This window comes from Rhynchophorus ferrugineus, unplaced genomic scaffold, assembly GCF_030347505.1.
Source record: "Rhynchophorus ferrugineus isolate W39M unplaced genomic scaffold, kcgeb_rfMv2 rfM3, whole genome shotgun sequence".
NCBI classification, from domain to species: Eukaryota; Metazoa; Arthropoda; class Insecta; order Coleoptera; family Curculionidae; genus Rhynchophorus; species Rhynchophorus ferrugineus.
The window spans coordinates 19,564,318-19,590,414 of record NW_027472582.1 but is presented as its reverse complement, the minus strand read 5'-3'; the positions used below and the strand labels follow the sequence as shown (position 1 = coordinate 19,590,414).

The 26,097-nt window shown below is 31.4% G+C and overlaps 1 protein-coding gene across 2 annotated transcripts; it reads right to left on the bottom strand.

The window, feature by feature from the left end:
- Positions 1–1,141: 1,141 nt before the first annotated feature.
- On the bottom strand, positions 1,142–25,430 carry LOC143194056 (facilitated trehalose transporter Tret1). 2 transcript variants are annotated; one of them, XM_076400612.1, is made up of 5 exons: positions 25,277–25,430; positions 11,883–12,000; positions 11,622–11,822; positions 3,959–4,095; positions 1,142–2,295 (listed from the first exon to the last, which is right to left on the bottom strand). In XM_076400612.1, exons 1-5 carry the CDS (start codon positions 25,364–25,366, stop codon positions 1,327–1,329), a joined length of 1,515 nt encoding a protein of 504 aa, XP_076256727.1. In that variant the 5' UTR covers positions 25,367–25,430; the 3' UTR covers positions 1,142–1,326. The 2 variants fall into 2 exon arrangements, with proteins under 2 accessions (XP_076256727.1, XP_076256728.1); XM_076400613.1 differs by lacking the exon at positions 25,277–25,430 and adding an exon at positions 20,403–20,677.
- Positions 25,431–26,097: the final 667 nt, after the last annotated feature.

Below are 26,097 nucleotides of genomic sequence, written 5' to 3'. Positions count from 1 at the left end.
GAATATGAGCAAAGACACAAGTATATTATTTTTATGGATAACGCTTGACTACATGTCGCATAATCCGGGGAAATATACTTTGAAACAATAAAATTGGAAGTGCTACCCTATCTTCTAATTATCCAACGTTGGATTCCCGGCGGGGCAACAACTTTTTTGTCGTTCTAGTTTGGTTAGAAGATTTATTAAATCATCTACGTCTAGCTAGCGGACCCCGGGGCCTGCAGGGCCCCTTATTTTCAATAATGGTTCTTTTATTGAGTAAATATCTCTAAAACGTAACACTAGAATGAGAAATGTAAAATATTTTTAACAAAAAAAGTGAACCGACTTAAAAAAATAAATAAGGAACTCATTAAAAAGTAAAAAATAATCAAACTTAGATTTTTAACACAAAAAATGTTTTAAAATAAAATATGTACATAATGATCGTTGTAATAAAAATAATCACAAACCTTATTTACCCTATCTACTACACGTACTTTATATTCTACTATATACACACAATTTAGCTTAATACCTTAATTAGATTAGCTTAATTAGCTTAATTTAGATTAGTTTAAAGTCGGTGCCGAGCCCAAACAATACAAAAATAATAATATAATTTTGTGACATATACACAAAATTAAATTACGGACAGAAGAAATCTACTTTGTTGCTCGGTTTAATTTTTTTGTTAAAAATATTTTATTAGACCTTTTACATGTTCGTATTAAAGCCTAAGTTGTCTGAATCTGAAATTTTCTGAATATTTGAACTGGGCTTTCGTACGGTAAGCCTTGTAATTCATTGTCTTTGATTTTATTGGTGCTCCAGGCCTTTCCTTATCAAAATTCCTACATCAAAATTAATACTTTTAAACAGTTGAAAATCCCAAATTGACAAGTGTGACATGATGGAGCAGCCTCGCCATAAGTTTTTAAACACTTTTGATGGTCTTCGGAAACAGATTTATTTTAATCAAAGTAATAAAATTCAATGATAATTGTTTACACTTAATAACTCAATACTAGATAACAATGGAAAACTGTTATGGCATCTAGAGAAATGTTAAAAGGTAAAGTAGTTCTCATTTTCATCAATAGATATCGCTGGTGTTCAAGCATTCAAGCACAAGATAGGTTAGGAGGAAATGAGGTACTTATACAAAAATATTTATTCTCAATATTAAATCTATTACATCTGTTTCTGTTGCAGTTACCTAATTCTAATATCAACATTTACATTCTAGGTAATCACAGTTGAGATCGCGACATACACGTACTTCTAAAACGACACGAAAACATCAAATATCACTGACGAAATGTATTTATCGATCCACATCTCTTAAGCTGTGTCACCTTTTTCAAGACGGTTAGTGAAGTTATCTTCCTTCTTCTTCACGAAATAATCTTGTATCTCTTCTAATGTTTTTCCTCTGGTCTCTGGCAAGAAGAATATAACAAAAATAGTACCTATCACGGACATACCGCCGTAGAAAAAGAATACTCCGTAGGAACTCATCGAATCCACCATTGATGGATATATCTTAACCGTGATGAAGTTGAATAAGAAGTTGGCACCAGCACCCAATCCAGCAGCGGTTCCCCGTATATTGCGTGGATATACTTCAGACGAGAGTGCGAATGGTATGGGGTAGAAACCCATCGTGCTGATAAAGAAATACAAAATAAGGAGGATAACGGGGATCATTGCTAGTTTCTTCTCGTTTTCTTCGTCAATAATACCCTGTTTGATGCAGAGAATGTAACTGCCTAAAATCAACATGCAGATGGCCATACCCGTACCTGATAGAATACTCAACGGTCGACGTCCGTAATGTTTACTGCAGTAGCTAAGTAATAACATCGCTACCAAACGGGCTGTCGCTATCAATACAATGGTAACATAAGCATCCATTTCCACTTTTGCTCCTTTGACGATATCTATCGCGTAGAACATAATAACGAATATACCGGTGAACTGTTGGAAGAAAAAGTAAGTGATGACAAGAAGAAATGGTTTCCAGAAACTTCTCCTCATTAGAAGTTTCACTTTCTTTGCAAACTGTTGCGGTAATGTCTTTTGGTGCGTGTATTTCTTCTGTCCTCGACTGCTCAGTAATATTTCTATCTCCGATTGAACATCCTCGTCGTAGTTTTTGGTACCGTACAGCTTGCACATGTTGTTTTTTGCTTCGTCCACGCGATTTTTTGCGACGAGCCACGAAGGCGATTCGGGAATAAAATACTTCAGGAAGATCATACCCACTAAAGGAAATGCTGCGCCTATGAATGATATTGTACCCCAGTCATCCTGAAAAAGAAACATTAATTAACATTTTAATTAAATATAATGCTTGGGTTTTTTAGTCTTCTACGATTGAAGAATATTTTGAGAATGTTGATTTGTATCCAGCGTTTTCTAGGGAGTTTTGTACACTGATGGTTTTTAGGTGATTTAATTTACTTCAAAGGTAACTTGGTTTTAACCCTATTCAAGTAGCACTGGACGTTGGTAGTTCCAACAAATCACTACTTACTTTCACTAAAAGGAAATAGTTTTTAATAAAAATAAACGTTTTATTTATTAAAACCTACAAATTTCATAACTAACGCAGTTGGGTGAATTTTGGGTATCATAAGCCTTTTCTCTTTTGAATTAATTCAATTAACCGGAACCGACTTAGTCATCAAGAAAATAAGACAGCTTGATGTTTCATTTGCAATAATCCCGTCGCAATAGTCGAAGCATTCCTTGACATAATTAAGTGGAGTTCGGTTAAAAATATTGCAGTTGAAGCTTCAGATCATAAAATGGGAATTGAAAGCACTCAAAAGTCCCTAGCCTGTGGATTTCTGATACAAACATCACAGTTCAAGATGTAAGACTACCAAAAGCGGACTGCAGTAGTTCAATTGTTCAGCTATTGGTATTTTGAGTTGCTAGCCTTGAGTATGCATATTATGAATTGACAAATATGCCATTTTATGGTATATTACCCCGAGACGTATATCTGGGAGATTATTGAAGGATGATTTCGATCATTCAGACATTGACCAGCGTTCAGTTCAGACGTGCCACCATCTACTGCCCTATTCGCGTCTTCAGGTAACACCGCTGTCATCCCTTTTATCCACTGTATTTTCCATATTTTTATTTGGCAATAAATAACGTTCACATAATGTAACCATAACTGTTTGATGTCGTCCTACTTCCATTCACAGAGCCATATAACAGTAGTAAAAGTGATTTAGGTGATTTTGAGTAAAGTGATAACGCACCGTTTCATCAATTAAAACTGATTAAGAAAGCGTTGAAAACACTTGGATGGGACATATTATCGCACTCGCGATATTGTCCAAATCTTCCGTCGAAAGCCCCGTCCAACTATATACTTTTTGTATCATTGGAACACGCCCTTGTAGAACAGCACTTTACCAATTTCAAGTTAGAAAATGACTAATGAATGGTTTTGTTCAATGGACAAACAGTTTTTTTGGGAGGGTATCCATAAATTGCCAATATATAAATATCCATAAATGGCCAATACTTTGAATAAATACAATTTTTCATTTTCTCGAAAATTATGTAGTTTTTTTACGAAAGAACGGTAATAACTTTCCGGTATACATGGTAACATGGAAATTTAAGTAAAACAATGCAATTCAGATTATAATCAAAGGAAAACAATGCTCACCAGTAATTCTACTACAAGCTCTCCAGCCGGGTCAATGATCTTTATAAAGTTTAATTTCTAATTTCAGTTATAAAGGTTTCGTTAATATAACAGTTTTTGATTAAAAAAAAAAATTTAAAAATATTCCATATTCATTATCTAATTATTGCATAAGATTTAATTCTAGTTAGTATAACAGTATATGCTATTAAATCATATTATTTAATATTACGTTTTTTTAATTTTAAGTATATTTTATTATTTTAAAATATTGGTGTATATTTAATACTTGGATCTTACCTTGAACAAAAAACCTAGTAGATATACCCAAAATATACCCAAGGCATAAAATAGTGATACCCATGTGGTAAAAACACTTCTTAATTCAGGACTGGCGATTTCTGCCATATACACTGCTGCAGGTGTGCCACATAAACCTAAAAAAATAATGATAATTAATTAAAAAGTAATTTTTAATTAATTACTTTTTAATAATTAAAAATTTTGGTAATACTAACAATGGTTGGAGATTTTAATAAGAAAAACTAGTTATTTAAATTACTCAATAGACAGTTAATAATAAAACAAATTGTTAACAAAAGTTTTTCATGGCGTGCATTATAATTACAAAAATTATAATACAACAATATATAAATTTGATATCAAAATTATTTGAGAAATTGCTGTTAAAACGCATTATTTTTTTTTTTTTTATTACTCTTCGTGAGTCCACAATCTGCCCTATTGGCAATAAGTATTTCTTCTGTTTATATTATATATACATGGCATGTAGAAAATCACTTCATTAAGCAATCTTCTCTATAAAATATTATCTTAATTAATTAGTCTTATTCTAATGCTTATTCTAAACTCTACATATGTCCAGTAATCAGATCAGGTGGTGTTAAACGTTTTAGTCTACGCACTTCACTATCACGTCGCATATTTAGCTGATTAGCGAGTACATTGGGATGCACTGACACTCTTTCGAAGTACTTCACACAAACACGTTGGATTACACTCGTTATAGGTTCTAGAGGAATATCGCGTTGTATCACTTTATTTGAAATATAGTACGGAGCATCAACAATGGCACGCAACACCTTATTTTGGAACCGTTGAATGATGGATATATTAGATTTGCTAGCGGTACCCCATAGTTGAATTCCATATGTCCAAATGGGCTTGAGTATAGACTCATACAGCAATACCTTGTTATCTAATGATAACTTGGATTTGCGCCCAATGAGCCAATACATTTGATATAATTTTAGTCCTAGTTGTTTCCGTTTAGAGAGTATGTGCTTCTTCCAGGTTAGGCGTCGATCTAAATGCATACCAAGATATTTAACATGCTCTGCTTGGGGGAGTTGACGATGATTGATATTTACTGGTGGACATGTTCTTCTACGCAGGGTAAACGTTATATGCGTGGATTTTGATTCATTGGCTTTAATGCGCCATGTCTTCGACCATAATTGTATTTGCTCCAGGTGGGTTTGTAGGTTTATTGATGCTGTGACTGGGTCTTCATGGGATGCTAAGATTGCTGTATCATCTGCATATGTTGCCACAGTAGTTATTTTTGTGGTGGGCAGATCAGCCGTATACAGAAGATACAGTACTGGACCCAGTACACTACCTTGCGGAACTCCTGAATAAATGGGATTTAGTTCGGTATATTCATCGCCTTGATTTACAATAAAATGTCTGTCAGTGAGATACGATTTTAATAGCTGATAGTCCGGATGAGGGAGAAGTTTCTTTAGTTTAACCTGCAAGCCCGTATGCCATACTTTGTCAAAAGCCTGAGATATGTCTAGGAAAGCAGCCGAACAATATCTTTATCTTGGCATTTAGGTCAGCGTTTATTTGGTTTACAAGTCTATGCACTTGTTCTATGGTCCCATGCTTATTGCGAAAGCCAAACTGATGTTCTGGAATAATTTTTCTTTTTTCTATTATATAGTTTAGTTTTTTTATGTATAATTTCTCGAAAACTTTCGAGATTATTGGTAATAAACTTATAGGTCGGTAGGAGGTCACATCTTCTGGTATTTTTCCTGGTTTAAGTATCATTAATATTTTAGCTACTTTCCAGATACTAGGGAAGTAATTAATTCGTAGCATAGCATTAAATATATATGTTAATAGTTTTATAGCCTTTTCTGATAGTTCTTTTAAAATTTTGCCAGTAATTAAGTCATAACCAGGAGCTTTTTTAATATTAATCTCTCTCATTATTGTATGTTTAACTTTTTTGACCGTTAATTTCTCGTGCGGTAAATCCATTTGAAATGGCGAATCTAGAAAGCTAGTAATTTTATTTTCGTCATCTTTATGTAGCTGACACTGGAAAGGTTTAAAAACATTTTTTAAGTGTTTTGAGAAAATGTCGGCCTTCTCTTTATTGCTTCTCGCCCAATTATTTTCGCTTGTTTTAATAGGTGGGTTATGCTGCTGGGATCTCCTAAGCTTTTTTGTTGCTTTCCACAACGAATAGTCTGTAGCCTCAGTTGATGTCAAGTTTTCTAGGTATTCTTGAATGCCTTGGTTCTGTTCAATTTGGATTAGATCTCTCAGCTCTTTTATGGCCCTATTAAATTTTCTTTTATTCTCTTCAGTCCTTTGCTGTTGCCAATTTCGTCGTAACTTTCTTTTTTCTGCTATCTTTTTCTGTATTGTACATGATATCTGTGTATTTTTTCTTGGAAATGTTTCACTGTTGGGAGTCGCGGAATATGCTGCCTCCTGTATATTTTTTGTAAGATTTATTGCTGCTATTTCTATATCCATTTCAGTTTGTAACGGTAAATTTAGAGAGATATTTTGGTCTAAGTTTTGTCTAAATGAGGGCCAGTTAGTTCTATTATTGCACAGAGAAGGGGGTTTATCTTTGATGGTAATTTTTGAAGAAATTGTTACTATTATTGGTGAATGATCAGAAGACAGGTCGAAGCATGATTCTGCCTGACACTTTTTTGGATCAATATTTTTTGTAATACAGAAATCTATTGTATCTGGTTTTTTATTTCTGTCTGAAGGCCAATATGTTGGTTCACCAGTAGAGATATGTTGTAAGTTATCTTTCCTTATGGCTTTAAGCAGTTCTCTACCTTTTGAGGTTATTATTCTTGAACCCCACATTAAATGTTTTGCATTATAATCTCCTCCTGCTATAAATCTATTACCTAGCGTACTGAAGAATTCTTGAAATTGTTCTGCATTGTTGTTATGTTTGGGTGGGCAATAAATCGCAGAAATTGTTAATGGTCCATGGGCTTCCTCTATGGTTATACTGGTGGCTTGCAGGTAGTCTTTGCGGAATTTTTCTTTTTCGAAATGCTTTATATCATCTCGAATTATTATGGCTGTACCTCCATGTGCTTTATCATCAGGGTGATTTGTATGATAAAGCTTATATTTAGGAACTTTCAGATAATTCTTGTCCGTAAAGTGTGTTTCGGAAACCATCATAACGTCAATATTTTGTTCATTTACGAACATTTTTAGTTCCCTGGCGTGTTGTTGGAGCCCATTGGCATTCCAGACGGCGATTTTGTAGCAATTGGTTTCAGGCATTAGGCAAGTTTGCTTACGACGGTTGTGAGTAGACCAAGCATCGTACTCATTTGATCCATTAGTTTGGCCATCATATTTTCTAATCTTGAGATGTTGCTAGTTTCAGTAGGTTGAGATATTGTCTCTCGTTTTTGTGCTGAACCATTTTCAACTATTTGGGCATAAGTTATGTCTGGTTGACTTGTTCTGGTGGGTAGTGGTAGATTGGTAGTAGTGGATTGTTTTTGTTGATGCCTTTTTTCCCTTAAGGCAGGATAGAGTTTCTGCTGTAGTTGCTTGTGAACTGCGCAACCCTTGTAGTTCGCTGGATGATTTCCATTACAGTTAACACATTTCACTTTTTCATCGCGAACTTTACGAGTACAATCTCCTGTCTTATGTTCTCCTGCACATTTTACGCATCTATATGATTTGCGACAGTAAGTCTTTGTGTGCCCGTGCGCTTGACACCTTGTGCATTGTGGTATAATTCTCTTTATATGTGGTGGTTCGCATTTAATAATATTATTTTCCAATTTGGTGATTTCATACACCGCCTTATTATTTCCATTAGGTTTTATGTCTATATAAAACATAGGCAGAGGTTTTTTTGTCGTGTGATGTCGTATATTGTGAATATTTACGACCTCGTGGCCTTTTTCTGCTAGTGCTACCTTGATGGTGTTAAAGTCCGTCCCGTGATGTAATCCTTTTAATACGAATTTAAATGTTCTCTCGGATTTTGGCCTGAATGTATGGTATTGGGTGTTTCTTTCATCTAATTCTTTTATAAGAACTTTAAAGTGATCCGCTTCGAACAATTGGATTTTAATTGTTTCATAGCTCACTGTTTTAATTGTGTAGTTCGTAGTAATGGTTTTCAATAAGTCATGGATGTTTTTTATTATTCCTACCTTATAGACTGTTATTGGTGGTGGTTTGGGAACAACTTTTTCAGGGCTTGGTTGTATGTTCTCTTCAATTTCTTCCGACAGGTTGCTAAAACTGTTTTTTGTCTCTATCGGTTTCTGCAACCAATAGTCACTGATTCTTGTTTGTTTCCTCGCGATTTCTTCTTCTGGACTTCTCAATCGTTTTTTGTTAATGACTGTAGTCCATTCTGATGGTGGAGTTTGCGTTATTGCTGTTTGTTCTAATCTTATATCAATGTGTGCTGGTGATTTGGTTGAATCACTATGGTTTGCCATTTTTTAATTTTTAATATTTTATTTAATTTACTTCCAGAGGATAAAAAAAATAAAATAAATACATTGTTTATTTCACGCACTTCATTTTCCACTTACGTTATTTTAGCACTAGTTTTTTACTATAAATACTATAAATGAATTTCAAAAGGACTCTAAAACGCATTAAACCATTTATTGAAATATCAGAATTCCAGTTTGGATTTCGGAATCATCATGCAACAATCGGCCAAGTGCACAGAGTAACAGCGGTTGTTGAAAGGTATTCGAAGAAAAGAAATACTGCCCTGCACTATTCGAAAGAAAATTTAGACTCTCGCATGAAGGGGCATTCTCAGCACTTAAACCTATTTCGGCTAGAGTTCCACAAGGTAGTACCTTGGGACAATTTCTATATCTGCTCTATATTGCTGATAACACAACAACAAAAGAACCAGTACTAGGAACATTTGCGGACGACACAGTTATAATGGGAAAAGATGTATCTCTGCACAACGCTATAGAACAAGTACAAATAGCGGTCAACAAGATCTACAAATGGATTAGTGGCTGGAAAATACAGCTTAATAGCTCCAAATCTGGCCATGTTAATTTTGCGTTGATAATTGACAAAAACTTAATTATATTAATTGACGGATGCTTGATTCCTCAGGCACAATCAGCTAAATACCTCGGAATATATCTCCTATGGTTAAACTGGAAACATCAAGTGAGACAAAACGCAGAGAGAAAGAATTAGACTCAAAGTCAAGCAACTGTACTGGTTAGTCGGAAGATTCCCTCAACTTGATCTAAAATCAAAGATATTGGTTTATCAGTCAATTCTAAAACCTCTCTGGATCTATGGGGTACAAATATGGGATTGCATTAAAACATCAAATCACTTAGTAATCCAACGCGCCCAAAACAAACTACGATTAATTACCAATGATTATCGCTACGTAACCAACGAAGAGCTGTACCATGAGGTCAGAATCAAATGGATACACGAAGTTATCCAAGATTTCTCACTAAAACATGAAACAAGGTTACTAAAACACAGCAACGTAGAAGCAATACAGCTACTGGACAACGCGCAAGAAAGTAGAAGATTGAAGCGAACCAAGCCACACGAACTAGTTTAGTATATAAGTGTATTTTTAAGTTTAACTTAAGTAGATTAGTTTTATTCTAATTTGGGAAATATATACTGATGTATTAATCCCGTACACCTTGCTTGTACATTAATGCAAATACAACAGGACAGTAGTAATAAATTAATTTGTAAATTAAGATTGTACTAAGCATATCGAATGTAAAAATATATTAGATATCAATTAATAAAAAAAAAATATATAAATTTAAAACAAAAATTTACGGTGGTTAGTAATGTATTAGGGTCAATAAATTAATCCACGTGGTATTTTTACTATCAATATAAAGCGTGTTTACTAAGATATGAAGGTGTCACTGTGTGTGATAGATAGCAAATATTTCAGCAAGCACTTAGGCCGACGATCAACTTAGAATAAACAAGGGTTGCTTTTTATATTTCGGGAAAGCAATTTATTAAATTACACAAATTGATTATTTATTGAATTGAGTTTACTGTTTTCAAAGGTATTCTCCATGTTATCTAATGTTCCATCCATGTTCGGACTTGAACTCACGGTAAATCAATTGATAATTTTGCTGTATTACTTTACACGCAGTATTAATGCTTAAACAAAGTTGAAATTGAGTTAATCAATACTAGTTATGGAGCTACTCTTTTGTTCCTAATTTTAATACAGAAATCACAGTTTATTGTTAGTACAATATTTTCTTCATTCTTCATTAGTTTTAATTTTTTATAGGGAATAGACAAAATAATATGAACACCATGCAATATAGGCTATCCTGTTGCATATTAAATTACTGTTAACATTTATTGAAGGGATGCTATTACTTACGCACGAAACTGCATAAGAACTGCAGGTGGTTTAAAAATAAATGGTGACTCAACACTTTATCAATAAATAAAAATTGTGTATATGTTAGGTATTAATATTATTTTGTCCATCTTCTATATGTCAATCAATTCGTTATTTTCTCATGTATATTCTTAATTTGCTCCACTAGAAGATATTTAAGATGTTTAGGTGGTCTTACCAGTAAGCTTCGGCGCAATATATATTTATATTTTTCATTGTATATAGTTTCCATTGTCTTATTTTTTACATTTTTTACTTTTTACTTTGACATATTCAGGGGCAACACCGGTGCTAAGACCATTTTTTGATCCCAGGTTTATTTAAGTTAAATAATCCTCGATTTCAAATATATTTACTTATTCGTTGCAAGGTATGTAGTTCTAACTACATTGTACATATCTTATAAATTTGAAATTAAAACTTAAATATATTTTATGGCGTTAACCTTATACGATACGTAATTAAACATTGATCAGCTTTTGTACAAGTTTAACACATCAATAAGAATATAAAGTGAAAATAAATTAAGGGAAGATAGAGTTGATCAAAATATAGCAGTCAAAACGAACAAAATTTTATATATGAAATAATGTAATTAAAAATTAATGTAGAAGAAAATTATAGGTATATATTTCTATAGGTAAAAGCGAGAAGGAAGGCCATGACCACAATAACAAAAGGTAAGATTAAAAGACGGTAAAGGGGGAGTCGCAGACACTGCTGACTTTTGAAATTAAATAGGTTATAGAAACTAAATGATTATATAAAAAAAAACATATTAAGGCATAAGAAATGGAAAAACTGAAAATTCAAGAATTATTTATGATGTAAGTCAAATAACTTTTAATAAGTAAAATATCTGTTGAAAATCCCTAACGAATTACGTCAGATGATACGACTTACGAAGAGTATTACGTTTTAATTTATTGAAGAAAACAAATTGTTTGTTGAGATGATAGATTTATATACGTATTACAAGGTTGTTGTTATAAATTTTATCAGTTTGTCCATTTTGGAAGTACCTTAAGTGATTGATGTAGTAATTTTATTCAAGTATGTGTACATAGTATCAGTAATATGAATTTTGTTTTGACAATAGCAAAATATTTTTAGATTAGGTATACTTGCTGTTATCGATTCAGAATGTGTGAGGACAGGGGATATAATGGTTTTTCAAATGGTTTAATTGCGGCTTGAATATTTATTGTAAAATTGATCTGATCAAATTTCATAATTTTTAGTTACCTGTTGCCAAACCGGTCATAAAGCGCCCCACCAATATGACTGCGTATTGTTGCTCAGTTAAATAATACGCGGAGCCTACTATGATCCAACCAATGAAGGCAGTTGTGTTGACAACAGCAATGGCTATTTTCCTTCCAAATCTGTCTGCTATCGGCCCAGAAACCACACAACCCAGGGGAGTAGCCAACGATGCCATACTAGCTAAAATTATTATATATTTTATAAAAATAATATTATATATTATTATATATTTTCTTTTACCAAACCAAGATATTTGAGTCTGATCATAACTGACTAAGGCTGGTATTGCGACGGCCGAGAATCCTATGCTCATACCAGGAGCAATGTTGGAAAAGTTGGAGAGGAATGCTAAAAAAATCTGCAAATAGAATTTAATTATTATAAAGTTTGATCGAACTAGAAATCATATTTTTAACACGACTGATTAATTATTTCTATACGCGAATAAAATAACAAGCAATAACTACATATATTTCAAAAATTGTATCTGTACAGCAACAATCAGCCTTATATTAGGCTATTCGCTGTATCTATTCCTTAACGCCGAATTCGAATCACGAATGTTTACATCAGATTACCTCTATTAATTTGTGTACGAAAATAACCTATTTTTTACAAAAAAAAAATGAACAGACTTCAAAAAATAAAGGAAGTCACTAAATATTAAAAGATAATAAAACTTAGGTTTTTAACGCAGAAAAAACATTTTAGAATAAAATATGTACATAATAATCGTTGTAATAACTAAGTAAGAGTTCCTTATTTTTTTTGCGGGTTCAATTTTTTTGTTAAAATTATTTTATTTTTCTCTTTTTAGTGTTAGGCATGTATTCAACAAATTATGCAGTTATTTTATTTAATACAAGCGACCCGCCCCGGCTTCGCACGGGTGCAATGCTGATACTAAATTAAATACACTACAGAAAAAATATGAACGTTGTATATAAAAACATAGCGGCCCGCTCCGACTTTGCACGGGCATAAAATATATATGCCTATGTCACTCAATGAAAACATGATTAAAATCGATCCAGTATTTTTGGTTCATTCATTACTGCCCTTGGTCTGCACGCATTAAATTTGGAGTAAAACAATTCCTCTTCCCCTATACTTACTATGAAGATTTCCTGCTATCTTTGGAATATCTAAATTCATACAATTTTATTACATTACACATTTTTAAACGCAAATTTTAAATTTGTAATATCTCCGAAAATATTTGTTTAATTTACATGCTGTAAGGAACCATATTGATCTATATTAATTGCACACTGTATTTAAGGTACTTAATTCGATAAGGATTAATGCCGTATTGCTTAAAATAGCTTCGTAAATAAGCCATTTTCTCACGTAAAAAGTAAACAATAAAAATGGTTAATGTGGGTTATCCCTAAAAGATAAACATATACCATCGCGGACTTTTTTGTAGACCTTTTTATGGTGTACAATACTGTAGTACATTAATTTGATCTAACTCGTAGGGTTAGGCAGCGTTTTTGCTAATTGCTAAATAAGCCTAAAAAAATAGGTTAATTTACGACATCACGTTAGAAACCTCTAAAATTAGCAATGTTGCCTTAGTATATTATGCATGTATTATACATATAAACCTTCCTCTTGAATCACTCTATCTATTGAAAAAAACCGCATCAAAATCCGTTGCGTAGTTTTAAAGATTTAAGCGCACATAGGGATATAGGGACAGAAAAGGCGACTTTGTTTTATACTATGTAGTGATTACAATGGGTAGGCCAAGTAACGGTGCAGCCCGTATGAGAAAAAATAGGAATAAAGAAACAATGATTGAAATTAAGGAACACTTTAGGCCCCGGGCTCCGCTACCTAACCTAGTTTATTTGACAAATGTTCTAACTAAACAACAACAAAAAGTTATTATCCCCACCGGGAATCGAATCCGCGACGTCCGTTTGGAGCTAAACGCTTTAACCATTACACCATAGAAGCAGTTGTCTACAATATTTCTACGAGGTTTTATACGCTATTATTAGTTCTTAAAAAGCGAACAGAACCGTTTTTACACTGAACGACTTCCGATTTTCTATCACATCATTTCAGCAATAACATTATACACAAATATCTGATTATTTTAGATAAAAAATATGTGAAAACTTTATACGTGCCTATGAAATTTGAGCGTTACACTCGATTACCGCCCTTCCCACAACAGATCCTTATTTGGTTCCAATGGAACCACCTCGAAAGTGCACTCGTTCGAATAAAAGAAGACTTTTGAAAATCGACCTACAATTGATGGAGAAATCGACGAACATACATTAAAAAAATGTACAGCCTAACATAGAACCTCCTCCTTTTTCGAAGTCGGTCTATAAACAGATGACAATCATCACAAAACATTCTAGATATAAAGAGACCTTCGTTCGTCTACTCCAGTCAAAGATATTGCGCTTTAAAAAAGAAAATATGCTGCGCGTTTATGTTCAAAATTGGTGGTGTTGAAATCGAGTCATTTTTGAAACACATTATTACGAATTATGAATTTGAATAATTGCGACCTTCAAAAACTGATCACGAACTACAACAGTGTTCAAAAAGATCGTGGTGGAAATCCGAAGAGCTTACAAACGGATGCAAAGCATTAATGCCAGGGAAGGGTAAAGTAAAAGTTTGGTAGGACTGGAAAATGATTGTTTTTAATCCTCCACTATCAATAATTTATGTGATGAAAAATACGCGATAACGTAAGACATATATTTAGTTTTGATGATTCCACCGAATAGTCCGGAACTTTCTCCATCGGACTACCATTAGTTTCGGTCTCTGCTCTTTTATTGGTTAAAAGCTAGCTTCAAAAAGCTAGTGACTAATGAGAAGCACTTGGATCAGTTCCTCGCCCAGATATTTGAGAAATGGAAAAAATTAAAATAAAATCGATCAAACGGCATATATATATCATTTATTACTGTTTGAAATGTATAAAAATAAATTCTTTAAATAATATTGTTGTCTAAATACACTAAAATACAATAAAATTTCTTTCTTTTATGATTTTCACAGAAAAGGGTTATTTATTTCAATTGCGTAAAAATAAGCGAATGAATGAATGATATTTATAAACTTAGTTACATAGACTTCTTTTAGTATGTTATAGCCTTATATTAATAATTATTTTTGATTATTATTTCAATTTATGTTTAAATGGAATCAATTCCTAAAAATACCTTGAAACCTACTCTATCAAAATATCTAAAATATATCTATGGATCTATTGATTTATGTGAGTGTTACTTGTCTAGATCGATGCTCATGCCCATCTTGAGCAGTTTGATTATATGAAGATGCCAAAAAGTCGAATGGTTAATAGCCAATAGGTTCGTATGATGCGGTATTCTTCCGATATGGTATGTACCCAGAGTGATGGAAGAAGTGGTTATTGCTGGTCAGTATTTTGTATGAAACAACAATATTACAAAAAATTACAATAAAATATGACAAATGTTACTTATAGATAATGTTTATTGAAGCTGGATGCTAATAACTATATACAAGATTAAGAGATTGGGATACATATAGATTACATATCAAAAAAAGGAGATAAAAAGTAAAAATCAGCATAAATACACTTTTAAGATCATATTGAAAAAAAATTAGTGGTAAGTTAAAATTAAGAAAACAAAATACAGAAGATCAGGTTATAAAAAAACATTATTTAAATACATATATTGAAAAATAGTAGCTTGATGATTTGCAATATCTTATATGAGTTCATTGATGACTGTTGATTAATTTAATATTCTTATATGGTAACTAAAACGCCATGCTAAGACTTAAACGATCAAACTTAAACGATCAAAAATATTTCTCCGCTGCATTTCTCGATATCTCGCGTTCGACAAGGTGTGGCACAGTGAACTGCATGTTAAATTGAAAAAGCTTTTGCCCCATACGCACTTTCAACTGCTGAAATCATACCTCACAGACAGACATTTTATTGTCAAACAGGGTGACGAAGACACTGACCTACACCCAATATATTCGGGTGTTCTGTAGGGCAGTGTTCTTGGCCCATTATTATATCTATTGTATACAACTGACCTACCGACCTCAGGAAACACTACTATTGCAACATATGCTGATGATACAGCGACATCACATGAGGATCCAATATCAGCTACAAAAAACCTCCAACTTCATGTTAACAAAGTCGAATTGTGGTTGAAAACGTGGCGTATCAAAGCAAATGAGACAAAATCTACTCATGTGACATTCATCCTTTGTAGAAGAACATGTCCCTCAGTAAAATTGAATAACCATGAACATCCGCAAACAGACAACCTTGAATATCTGTGAAGGCATTTTGATCGACGTTTGACATAAAAAAAAACATATGTGACAAAACGCAAATAGCTTGGACTTAAACTAAACCAAATGTATTGGCTATAAGTATAAGTCAATTCTTAAACCCATTTGGACCTATGGTATTGAACTGTGGGGTACTACTGGCAAATATGACATAGATATCCTCCAGACGCTCCAGAATAAAGTGTTGAGAGTCATCGTCGATGCCCCATATTACGTGTCCAAAAACTGATTCAGCAGGATATCACCTTAGAACCCATAACGAATGTGATTCGAAATGTTATTGGTACTCTGAAAGACTATTAGTGCATGCCAATGCACTCGCTAAACAGTTAAATGTGCGCGATGACAATATAGTGCATGGGCTCAAGCGCAAACTACCATACGAATTTAATAATCTCTAGAATAATTTCTAGAAGAATAGTATAAGAATATTACCTAGAATAAGATTTAGATTATAAGTTATACAGCAGATCACTTACTGAAGTGGTCTTCTACATGTCAGGATGGTTATATTATATAACGGAAATCATATAATAATACTGATTGACCACGGGCAAATTGTTGACGTTCAAAGAGATTAGTAAAAAAAATGGTACCATTACTATTCGTTTTCAGTGAGAATTTAAGCCGCCTCGCATAACTGATATTTTACTGGGATGTATTGTACTGGATTTCCCCACGATGACTGTCAAAAATCTAAACAGGTTCTTGTCCTTATAACATATTAACAAATTACAGAATAAATAAAACCTCTTGATGCGAATAATGTATATTAAAAATAGTCGAGGATACTGATCCATAGAACTAAAATATTGATTACAAAATAATAAACATTATTGAACAATTTCAAACAAACAACGATATATCAAAATAATGACTGTAATCGGCTATTGGCTAATAATTTCGTTAATATTAATTTGGTATTAAAAAATCGAATCAAACTGAATCACAATGTTTGTAATGGACTTTGAACTTATCTGTAACGAGACCTTGTAAATCATTTCACGTCCAAGCCTGTTCCAACAGCTGTCTTTGATAAATAATAGTATAACAACCAATTATAATACGAATTCTTGCTAGTTTTTGCATTGTTTCGTTCCATACTTATATACCAGTACCTATATTTTCTCTATTTCCTGACAAAATGACAACATTTTACGCCAATTGGATGAAAATAAATTTATAGTATAATAAAAGTTTTTTTGTACATAAGTCATCTAAATTTGTGACGTCAAAACATGGCAATGTTGCCATATCAACTCTGAGTTTTAGATTATTTTGTCTTTGACCTGTAACAAAATTCTAATCTAAATAAAATAATGAAACAAAACTTTATAGTACATCTAAAAACACAATTAATTATGCAGCCACAATAGTTTATCGGTTATAGTTATAACTTCTTATTACTATTGGTTTCAAGAGTTTTGCATACGTTTGACAACCGGACAACTTTAATAGGTTAGTTCGGTTACATGTTCGAACTTATCAGACATCATTATGTTTCTTTTTAACTAGAATAAAATGAGAAGGAAAATAATGTCTGAATCTGAAATGAATTTACAAAGTGCCACTGGCAATATTTTAAACATCTTGATGACGTATGTACAAAAAAAATGTGAATAGACTATATCAAAAGGCTAGATAATTAGTTTTTAAAAACTACTTTATGACAATTCGACGGATTTACTTTAACCGGGATAAAAATTTATATTTTAAGTATCTTTAATTATGTCTAAAGTGTAATTAACGTAATGTCGAACTAAAAAGTACTGTTGATAATATTTGAGGTTAGACCTCATTTCTTTTGTTTATTGTGAATATGAGACCCTAATTTTATTTTCTTAGATACCAAATAGTATAGAAACTGATATTTTATGTGATGAATTTAGTCTTAAAAGTGAGCATCAAGTATTCTTATAGAAAAATTCTTGTAAAATATTGTAGAAATATACTAGGTATATAGATTCAAATGGCAACCAGACTTAATGAGCTTCTAACTAAACTCACTGGACAATCACTGCTGTTCACTACTGAACGATCGAAATATAACAAAAAATATTAATTAAACTCAAGTCATCAACAAGTATCGATCAAATACCATCAATGTTAGATTACAAAAAGCTAATTTCCAGTATCTGGGTTCTTGTACATTAACTAGTTTGATGGTCGATGAAATACTACAATGTGATTTGATCAAGTTTTTACAGCCTATAAGGCTCTTGATTTCAATTATACTATTCTCACAGTTTCCAACTGGCGGCTGTGTCATTATTGGGAGTTATTACCTGCTCTTATAATTTTCTTGCTAGGTGTTTTACATAGCATTATTCAATATTCCACCACTTTTTATGATTAGTGTGTTTGGAATACTCACTTACTTTCATATTATAAAAGTTCTAGTATTCTTTTTAATATTATAATTTAATTTACGGTCACTAGCGACGAATCGATTTTGGTCATATTTAGGTTATTTTTCCTGATAAATCCAAAAATAATCCAAATGAAGATATAAGATAAATAATTCAAATAAAGCCGAAGCGCGGTAAAATGTTCAAACGTTGATGATGGTTAGGAAACGGTAAGTGACGTCAATGTTTCGTAGACTTAACAGGGCGAATATTGAAATGTGTTTTTATTTCTGGTAACATTTTAGTAATCCCACTTTTAATTTTAAAACAAATGTATTTTTAATAACCTCTCTATAGTATATTAGAGAGTCTATTGTTTTCCGTTAATAGATCAATCAATATATAGTTCTTTTCATTTCAATAAGTGTTTTTCGTATGTCAACATTCTTTATATATGCTTTTCAAATATATTTAAGATATGATAATAAATATTTCTGCAAAAGTACGTCATATGATTATTAAAAGTGATGTTATTGTTGTCATAATATTGACAATTTTATGAATCAGAAATATGAGAAAAATTTTAGAAAATAATGAAAATATTTTGTACTAATTTCAATACTCAATAAAACGTTTTGATAATGTAGGTATTAAAATGCTTAAAATATTTATTAAACATTTTAAATATTTTTAAGAAACCTTTAAAATACATACTTAATTTTAAGGGTTTAATGTATTTTCGTACAAATTTTAAAGGTTTATTAAAAATATCGCTACTTCTTAGAAAATATCGATATTGTTTGGATCGAGAAATCAATATTTTTATTTGTTCTTAAAAATATCGATGTATCTCTTGTAAAATATCGATATTATCCCTGGTTGTTGCAAACAATAATTCGATATTTTTTTCCGATATCCTATTAAATATCAAAATCGATATATCGATATTTTTCTTTGCAGTCGACATCACTAATTTGGATTATATCGATTATTAAAATATATCCATTATACCCAGCACTAATTTTTTATGTTAATCCAATACATCTTTTTAAACATCTTGTTTATATTTATGATATTGTTTTTTTTTATTTTAAAGAGAAATTTGAAATATATCAACCAATATAAGGAAATATAGATTCTTGTATTATATTTTGCGTATAATTATTTTTGTAAATTTAATAGGAATTATTAAAATTAACTAAACACTCACATCTTGCATCAGTTTAAAGGGATAAAAAGATACAATACTGTGTATTTTATGCAAATAAAACCACGAAAAACTATATATTAAATCATCAATTTGGCATTGAAATACTTTTTAAATATCGTGAAAGATAATATTTGAGTTTGATAAACTATCGTCGATACCCGCACATTATTACACCCATTAGTGTGTTTATTATTACTCCAAAATATTCGGGAAATGTTTTTATAGAATATTAACACTGTTTATTATTATTTTAAATTTAAATTAAAAAATATTATTTAAATTGATTATTATTCTTAATATTAACAATTGTAAATTCAATTTAATTGAAATCACATTTTCTGACAATATTTTTCTTCTTTATCTTTCATTCTGGTATATATTACTCTTAATAGTCTATCTGTTCTGTTTTACGTGGTTATGTTTGGATGATTTGCAGGAATCATCGATATAAAAATGAACTTTATATATTTAGCTTACCCTTTACATGATATTATATTTAATACAATTATATAACATAGATATATTATTAATTAATTTGATAAAAGATATATAAAAATGAACTTTATTCCTTGAACATGGTAATTTGAACATTATTTATATATTATTTCATCTAATACCTATATATCATAATACATTTTATGATAATATTAAAAGAAACACGTTTTCAGATAGTGTTCTAATTAAAAAAAAATAATATTAAAAAAAAATCAAAATGTTAAAAAAATATATTCAAGCAATATTTGATTATAAACGAAATTAATAATTAATATTAAATACAGTTTGTACTCTATTAAAAATATTTCAGTAGGTAAAACATAAGAGATATAACTAACAATACTATCAATAATTAATGGCAGTTACCTGTAGAGGAACGCTTTTGCCTTTCTTTTTCTGTGAACAATCCATGGTTTGTTTTTTAAAAATATCACAGCCAGTATTAATAACAATTGTTACGGAGAGTCCTCAATCAAAACCATATATCTTTTCACACGCACTCACATAACATTACTAGACAATTGATTATTGTAACATATTCTGCGTCAGGACTCTCCACTTTTCGTAATTTTAGCAAATCTCTTATAACGTATCTTCGACAGTAACCGAGACGATTTCTCGAAGCTATGGTGTGATGTAATGTTATGTTAGGTGAAACCGGACTAAGGCGTGTTTATCGGTTCGAAATTATCATTAAGGCTGTTATCGCTTATTAAATTCGCGTGCACATATTCGTACCTTGATAGAAACAACAAATACAAATAGCAAATCAAATTATTGCCGGTTCAATATATATGCAATTTTTAACATGGAGATAGAATTTTAGTTATCTATTTATTATTTAATTTTACTGATATTTTTATAAACTGTGATTTAAAAAAATATATTTAATAATTTTAATTTAGGTTTTGTGATTAGTTTCAGAAGTGCACAAAAATAAAACTTGATAATATAGCGTTAAGTTTCATTTAAACAAAAAATAGTAAAATAAATAAAAGCGTGTTTTTATTTTATTTCAAATAAAGTGACCTTACAATAGAAATAGTTTTTTACTGTTATTATCTAGAAAATTTTTCTTTGTAATATTTTAAAAACTTATTACATTAAAATTACAAGCACCAATTTAAAAATATACTATAACTAATTTTATCTCAAAATATATAATTTAAGTATTTTTTTTTAAGTTTAATATTATATATGTTAGTACGACACTGAATTGTAAATTTTTGCATTGTTCCCGTTAATAATATGCTTAATGACATTTTGATGAATATAATGGAGGTGAACTTAGTTATTGTTAACGTAATGATGTTTAACTACATTTCAGTAAAATAGTTTACGGCAAAATAATCTTATAGACAAGAGTATAAAATCGAACGAACAATTATCACAGTCACAGTTTTATGTAAGACTCTAGAGTTGGTCACGTGCTTCAGAGCCTTTGTGAAGAAGTAAATTTAATTCAGATAAATCCTAGGTGATGAATGAGACTCTAATGAAAATTATTTAAAACATTCTTCATTAGACTGTTGTAATGTATCTGTTTTCATTAGTTGTATGCTACACAGACAAAAGATTGTAGACAAAAATGATCATTTACTTTATAACAATCACCAAAAATTTCCAGATATTTCCTTGAGAAACCAAGGACTGGGCCTAAAGTCTAACGTGGGCTCCGAACCACGGCCCTCAGCCTTAACTCTACCGACCGGCGAGTGACTAACTTTAGAAATCATCCCAGAAGACATCCGGTCTTACCTAGCCTGGTTACTGGCTTGACTGGAATGATTTTCCTTGTCGGATTTTACACTTTTGCCTAGAACATTCACAAATTTTAAACAATCACAAACATAAATGTACGACCATGCCCCATCAGGATTCCCAGCAGGAACCCGCGGCTATCGCAACAGTAGCAGGACCGTCCCATCGCCTTTACCACTGCGCCACCAAGCCGGCTCATTGTTTCTTTATTCCCACTTTTCCTCATATGGGCTGCATCTTTACTGGGGGTACCCATTGTAATATTAGATAAAATTGATAAGTGATTTATTTAGTCATCTAACATTAACAAGAGAAAAATAAGTTGGTATTTAATGGTTTTTGATATATTGGTTCAACTCTTTTGAAGAAAATGGAACAATATTTACAGAAATGGGATTAACCATTTGTTTTACAACTTACAACTTACAGATTATTACTTCAGATATATTACAAAACAGTTATTACGATGCATTAGCATATTAACAAATCTTCGGAATTAACTATTATTAGGTTATCCGAAAAAACTGTAGAGTGAATGGTTTTAGACAACGGAAAATATTCAAGGCTCTAGAGGCTTGGCATTTTATGTTTTTAGAAGCTAAATAACCAAACATTTATTGTGTGCTAGAGGAGATACTGTTAACTATGTACATGTTCTAAGTTCGATGTTCTTAAATTTATCTTAATAAATTAAACATTTTAATATAATCGTCCACTTAACTTTTAAAAGTGGTACTCTTTTTAATGAAAATTTATCTGTGAGAAATTAATATGAGATAAATTAATATTATGATAGTAATATTAAGGTTCTATTTCAGTACACTTTATTTGGTTAAAGAGAACATTTTGAAAAACAACAATTTCTAGTTTGTCAATATTTAGATAAAGTACTTTTACTTTACGTTATTAATTTTCACCACTTCTGAATATTTTAGTACATAAAAAAATGTCGGCGAAAGTCAATGTATTTTAATGGACGTCATGTCAACTGAGAAAATGTATCGAGAGTTAATTGCGCTTTTCAAAAGTGATGATCTTTGACTGCAATATAAAAAAAATCTGAAAGGCCGTTATATTAAGTACAGTCATTAATAACTGGAGGAATTATTCTATGAAAACTCGTATGAAATAATATAAGCATTATTTTAAATCATTGGATGTTGGATGTGCAACAATAAAGAAAGAAAAAAGGATATCGAGTGGATATTTTTAATTTGTGATCTGATAGTTAAATAACAAATAATAGAGGAATTTTTCCATCGGATTATTACCGGTGATGAAAAATCGGAAAAATTACAATTCAATCAGTGTAGAAAGCCATAGGTAAATAAACAATTTTTTCTTAAGAACGCTACGAATCAATTGGAACATCTAATAACATTTTTAATGTAAAAGTGTTATAAGAAAAAATATGCTGAAAAATCTTTCTGTAGCATCTAGTTTTAATTTCTACAATCTGAATTACATTCTTAATAAAAATATCCTTGTATATTCAATATATACTAAATGCTTGCATGATCAGCGATATGTATTCGTGTAAGATCGAAGTAACAATGTTATTAAAATGGCATTTCTCTACATAAAATAACAGTTTTTCATTTGGTATCATTGAGTTACTCAATTAATATATATGCTAATCATGAGGTGTTTGAAATTATTTTTTAACATTCAGGACTGTTATTTCTGTTTTTTGAAATATATTTAAAAACTTGGTTTCGGCAATTTAAAGGTAATGATTTTATTATCAACGTTAAAGAACGGTCCTAATAGCCAAAACGTTTCCAAGACAATGAATTGAAAGATTTATTGTACTAAAATGTCAAAGAACTTTCAAACAGCTTAGTAGTTAACGTATCGACTATGTTCAAACATTAAAATAAGTTGAGAAGATAAAAAATCCGAAGAGAGCACAAATGGTTTCAACATTGTTTCATCATTCAGTTTCATTGATTTTTAAGCAAAAAAGAGACAGCGCATGGTAGCGCAATACTCACTGGCGATGAAAAATAAATCAACTACGTCAATTATAAGTGTAAAAAATCATGGTTAGTCCGTCATAGCAGAGCCTTCTACATTGATTCCACAAGCCGAATAATCATGGCCATAAGATCTTTTTGTGCATATGATGAGAAAAACAAGATGTAGTCTACTATGAGCTGCTACAACTGTCAAATATCAAGTCATTTAAATAAAATGAACTACGTATTGTTGCAAAAGTCGTCTTCTTAGATGACGATGTACAGCTACATGTTGCAATATTTGTACACACCATTATTGTGTAGACATGATGCATAGAGAACATTTATTCAGGTTAATGAAGCCTATGTAGCGGGCAGACGGCCTCCAGATGTTGAAAAAAATGCGAAAATTGATTGATGGTCGATCGAAAATCGACTTCTACCAAACCAAAATCGTTCTTTTTACATGGTATTCCAATGTTGTCAGAAATTGGTTGGCAAGAAAGATTTCTCACATATGGAAAATGTGTCAAATATTGGTTAATTAGATGAAAATCACAATTATCAGTACATAATGAATTACTATTATACAGGGATATCCGGAATTCAATTATGGGGTTTTTACGCTAAAAATAACACAAATACAATATAAGTTTTCCAGGATACAGTTTTGAGAATTCTTGTAGGTGCAGTATATTCTACAGGGCTGGTTACTTACACCGAGACCTTCAGATATCGACTGTCACTCAGGAAATCAAGAGAATTGAAAGGGGACTTGAGAAGCGGACTCCATTCTCATGTCAATATGGAAGTGTTACAACTTTTGGATAAATCGAGAACAGGACACAGGCTTAAAAGAACGACACCATTTGATCTTGTATGGTGTAGTGTAGTGAAGTGCATTTACTAGAAAAACATCAGTGTTAATACATAAATATGTACCCCAAACCTGAAACCGAAACTTGAACCGATGGGTCCTCCAAGATATATACCTAGATTTAAGTTATTGTAAAGACAAATTGTAGTTTAATTGGCAACGACTGGTAACAATGTAATAAATAAATATTAATCAAATATAAACTTATATTTTTTTTAATAAATGCCGAAAAAAGAGAACACCAATAGAATAGAATTCAAACAGTTAAATCACTTAAATTATCCTGTAAATACCCTATTCAACTGATAGGATTTTTGGACATCCTCTAAACTCGTCTGAGTTTGTAAAAAAACCGTTTTGAGGTTATCGTACCGTCGAGCTTAAGAAGAACTCAAAGATACTCCCGAAGTCCAATAAGACGAAATAAAGTAATAATCCGCATTTTCTTTTAATTCTTATTATTTTTTTGCTCACTGTAGTATTCATCAATAATATTAAATATATTTTTATTCATACCAAAAATAAAACTTCATTAAGCACAAAAACGATTAACTACAAACATTCTTTTAAAAATTTTTAAAAATAATTTCAGTTAATTAATTCAATAAAAAAAACATCTATCTAATTAAAAGGAATCGAATCACCTGAAATGAGAGACTTCTTCCTCGCTTTTCACTCGGGCATTCCATGACGTCGATCGAGCACTCATCAGATGTTACGGCCGCACTTACCATTCGCTACTGAAAACAATCGATGGCAAATTTATTTTCGCCTACTTCATCGAATAATCTTATCATCAACCGATCAGCTGTATATTTATTCAAGCGAATCTAGTAAAACTATTATGTACCGCTTTTTTGTTATACTTTTTTCAGTTTCAGTGTTTTGGAATACCTGCGATAATTGACGTCACGAGAGTATTGGATTTTAAGTAAGTGATCGGAAAGCTTTTGTTTGAAATCGCGAAACGGTTCGTTTAAGGCTGGGGGGGCGGTTGTTCCGAATCTAATTAAGGCTGTTTTCGCGTGTTCGAAATTATAAATCTATCTATGATTGGTTCGATTATCTACGTTCGTCTAATGTAAGGATTGATTGAATTAAATTCTGGTCTATTAGGAGCGCGGTGTCATGCAGACGCCGCAGCAATTTCAATCATTAACTTTAATAACTAACGCTTTTAAATAGAGACTTTATTCGACCACCGCAAATATTGGTGATAATTAATTGACAAATAAAAAAAATTGAACTATGGCTTAAAATAAGACTGCATATTAGTTGCGCTCTTTTGTTTGTATAACACATGTATAGGATAGTATAAAATATGCTATGATTACAATTTTTTATTAATTTAAACTTGGTGAATGAATTTTGTATTATAGTAACTTTATCAATATAAGTTTTACGTAGTTTCATAAAAACATCTGTGTATTTTTTTATCTTGAAAAAAATTAACATCCTCTAGTAG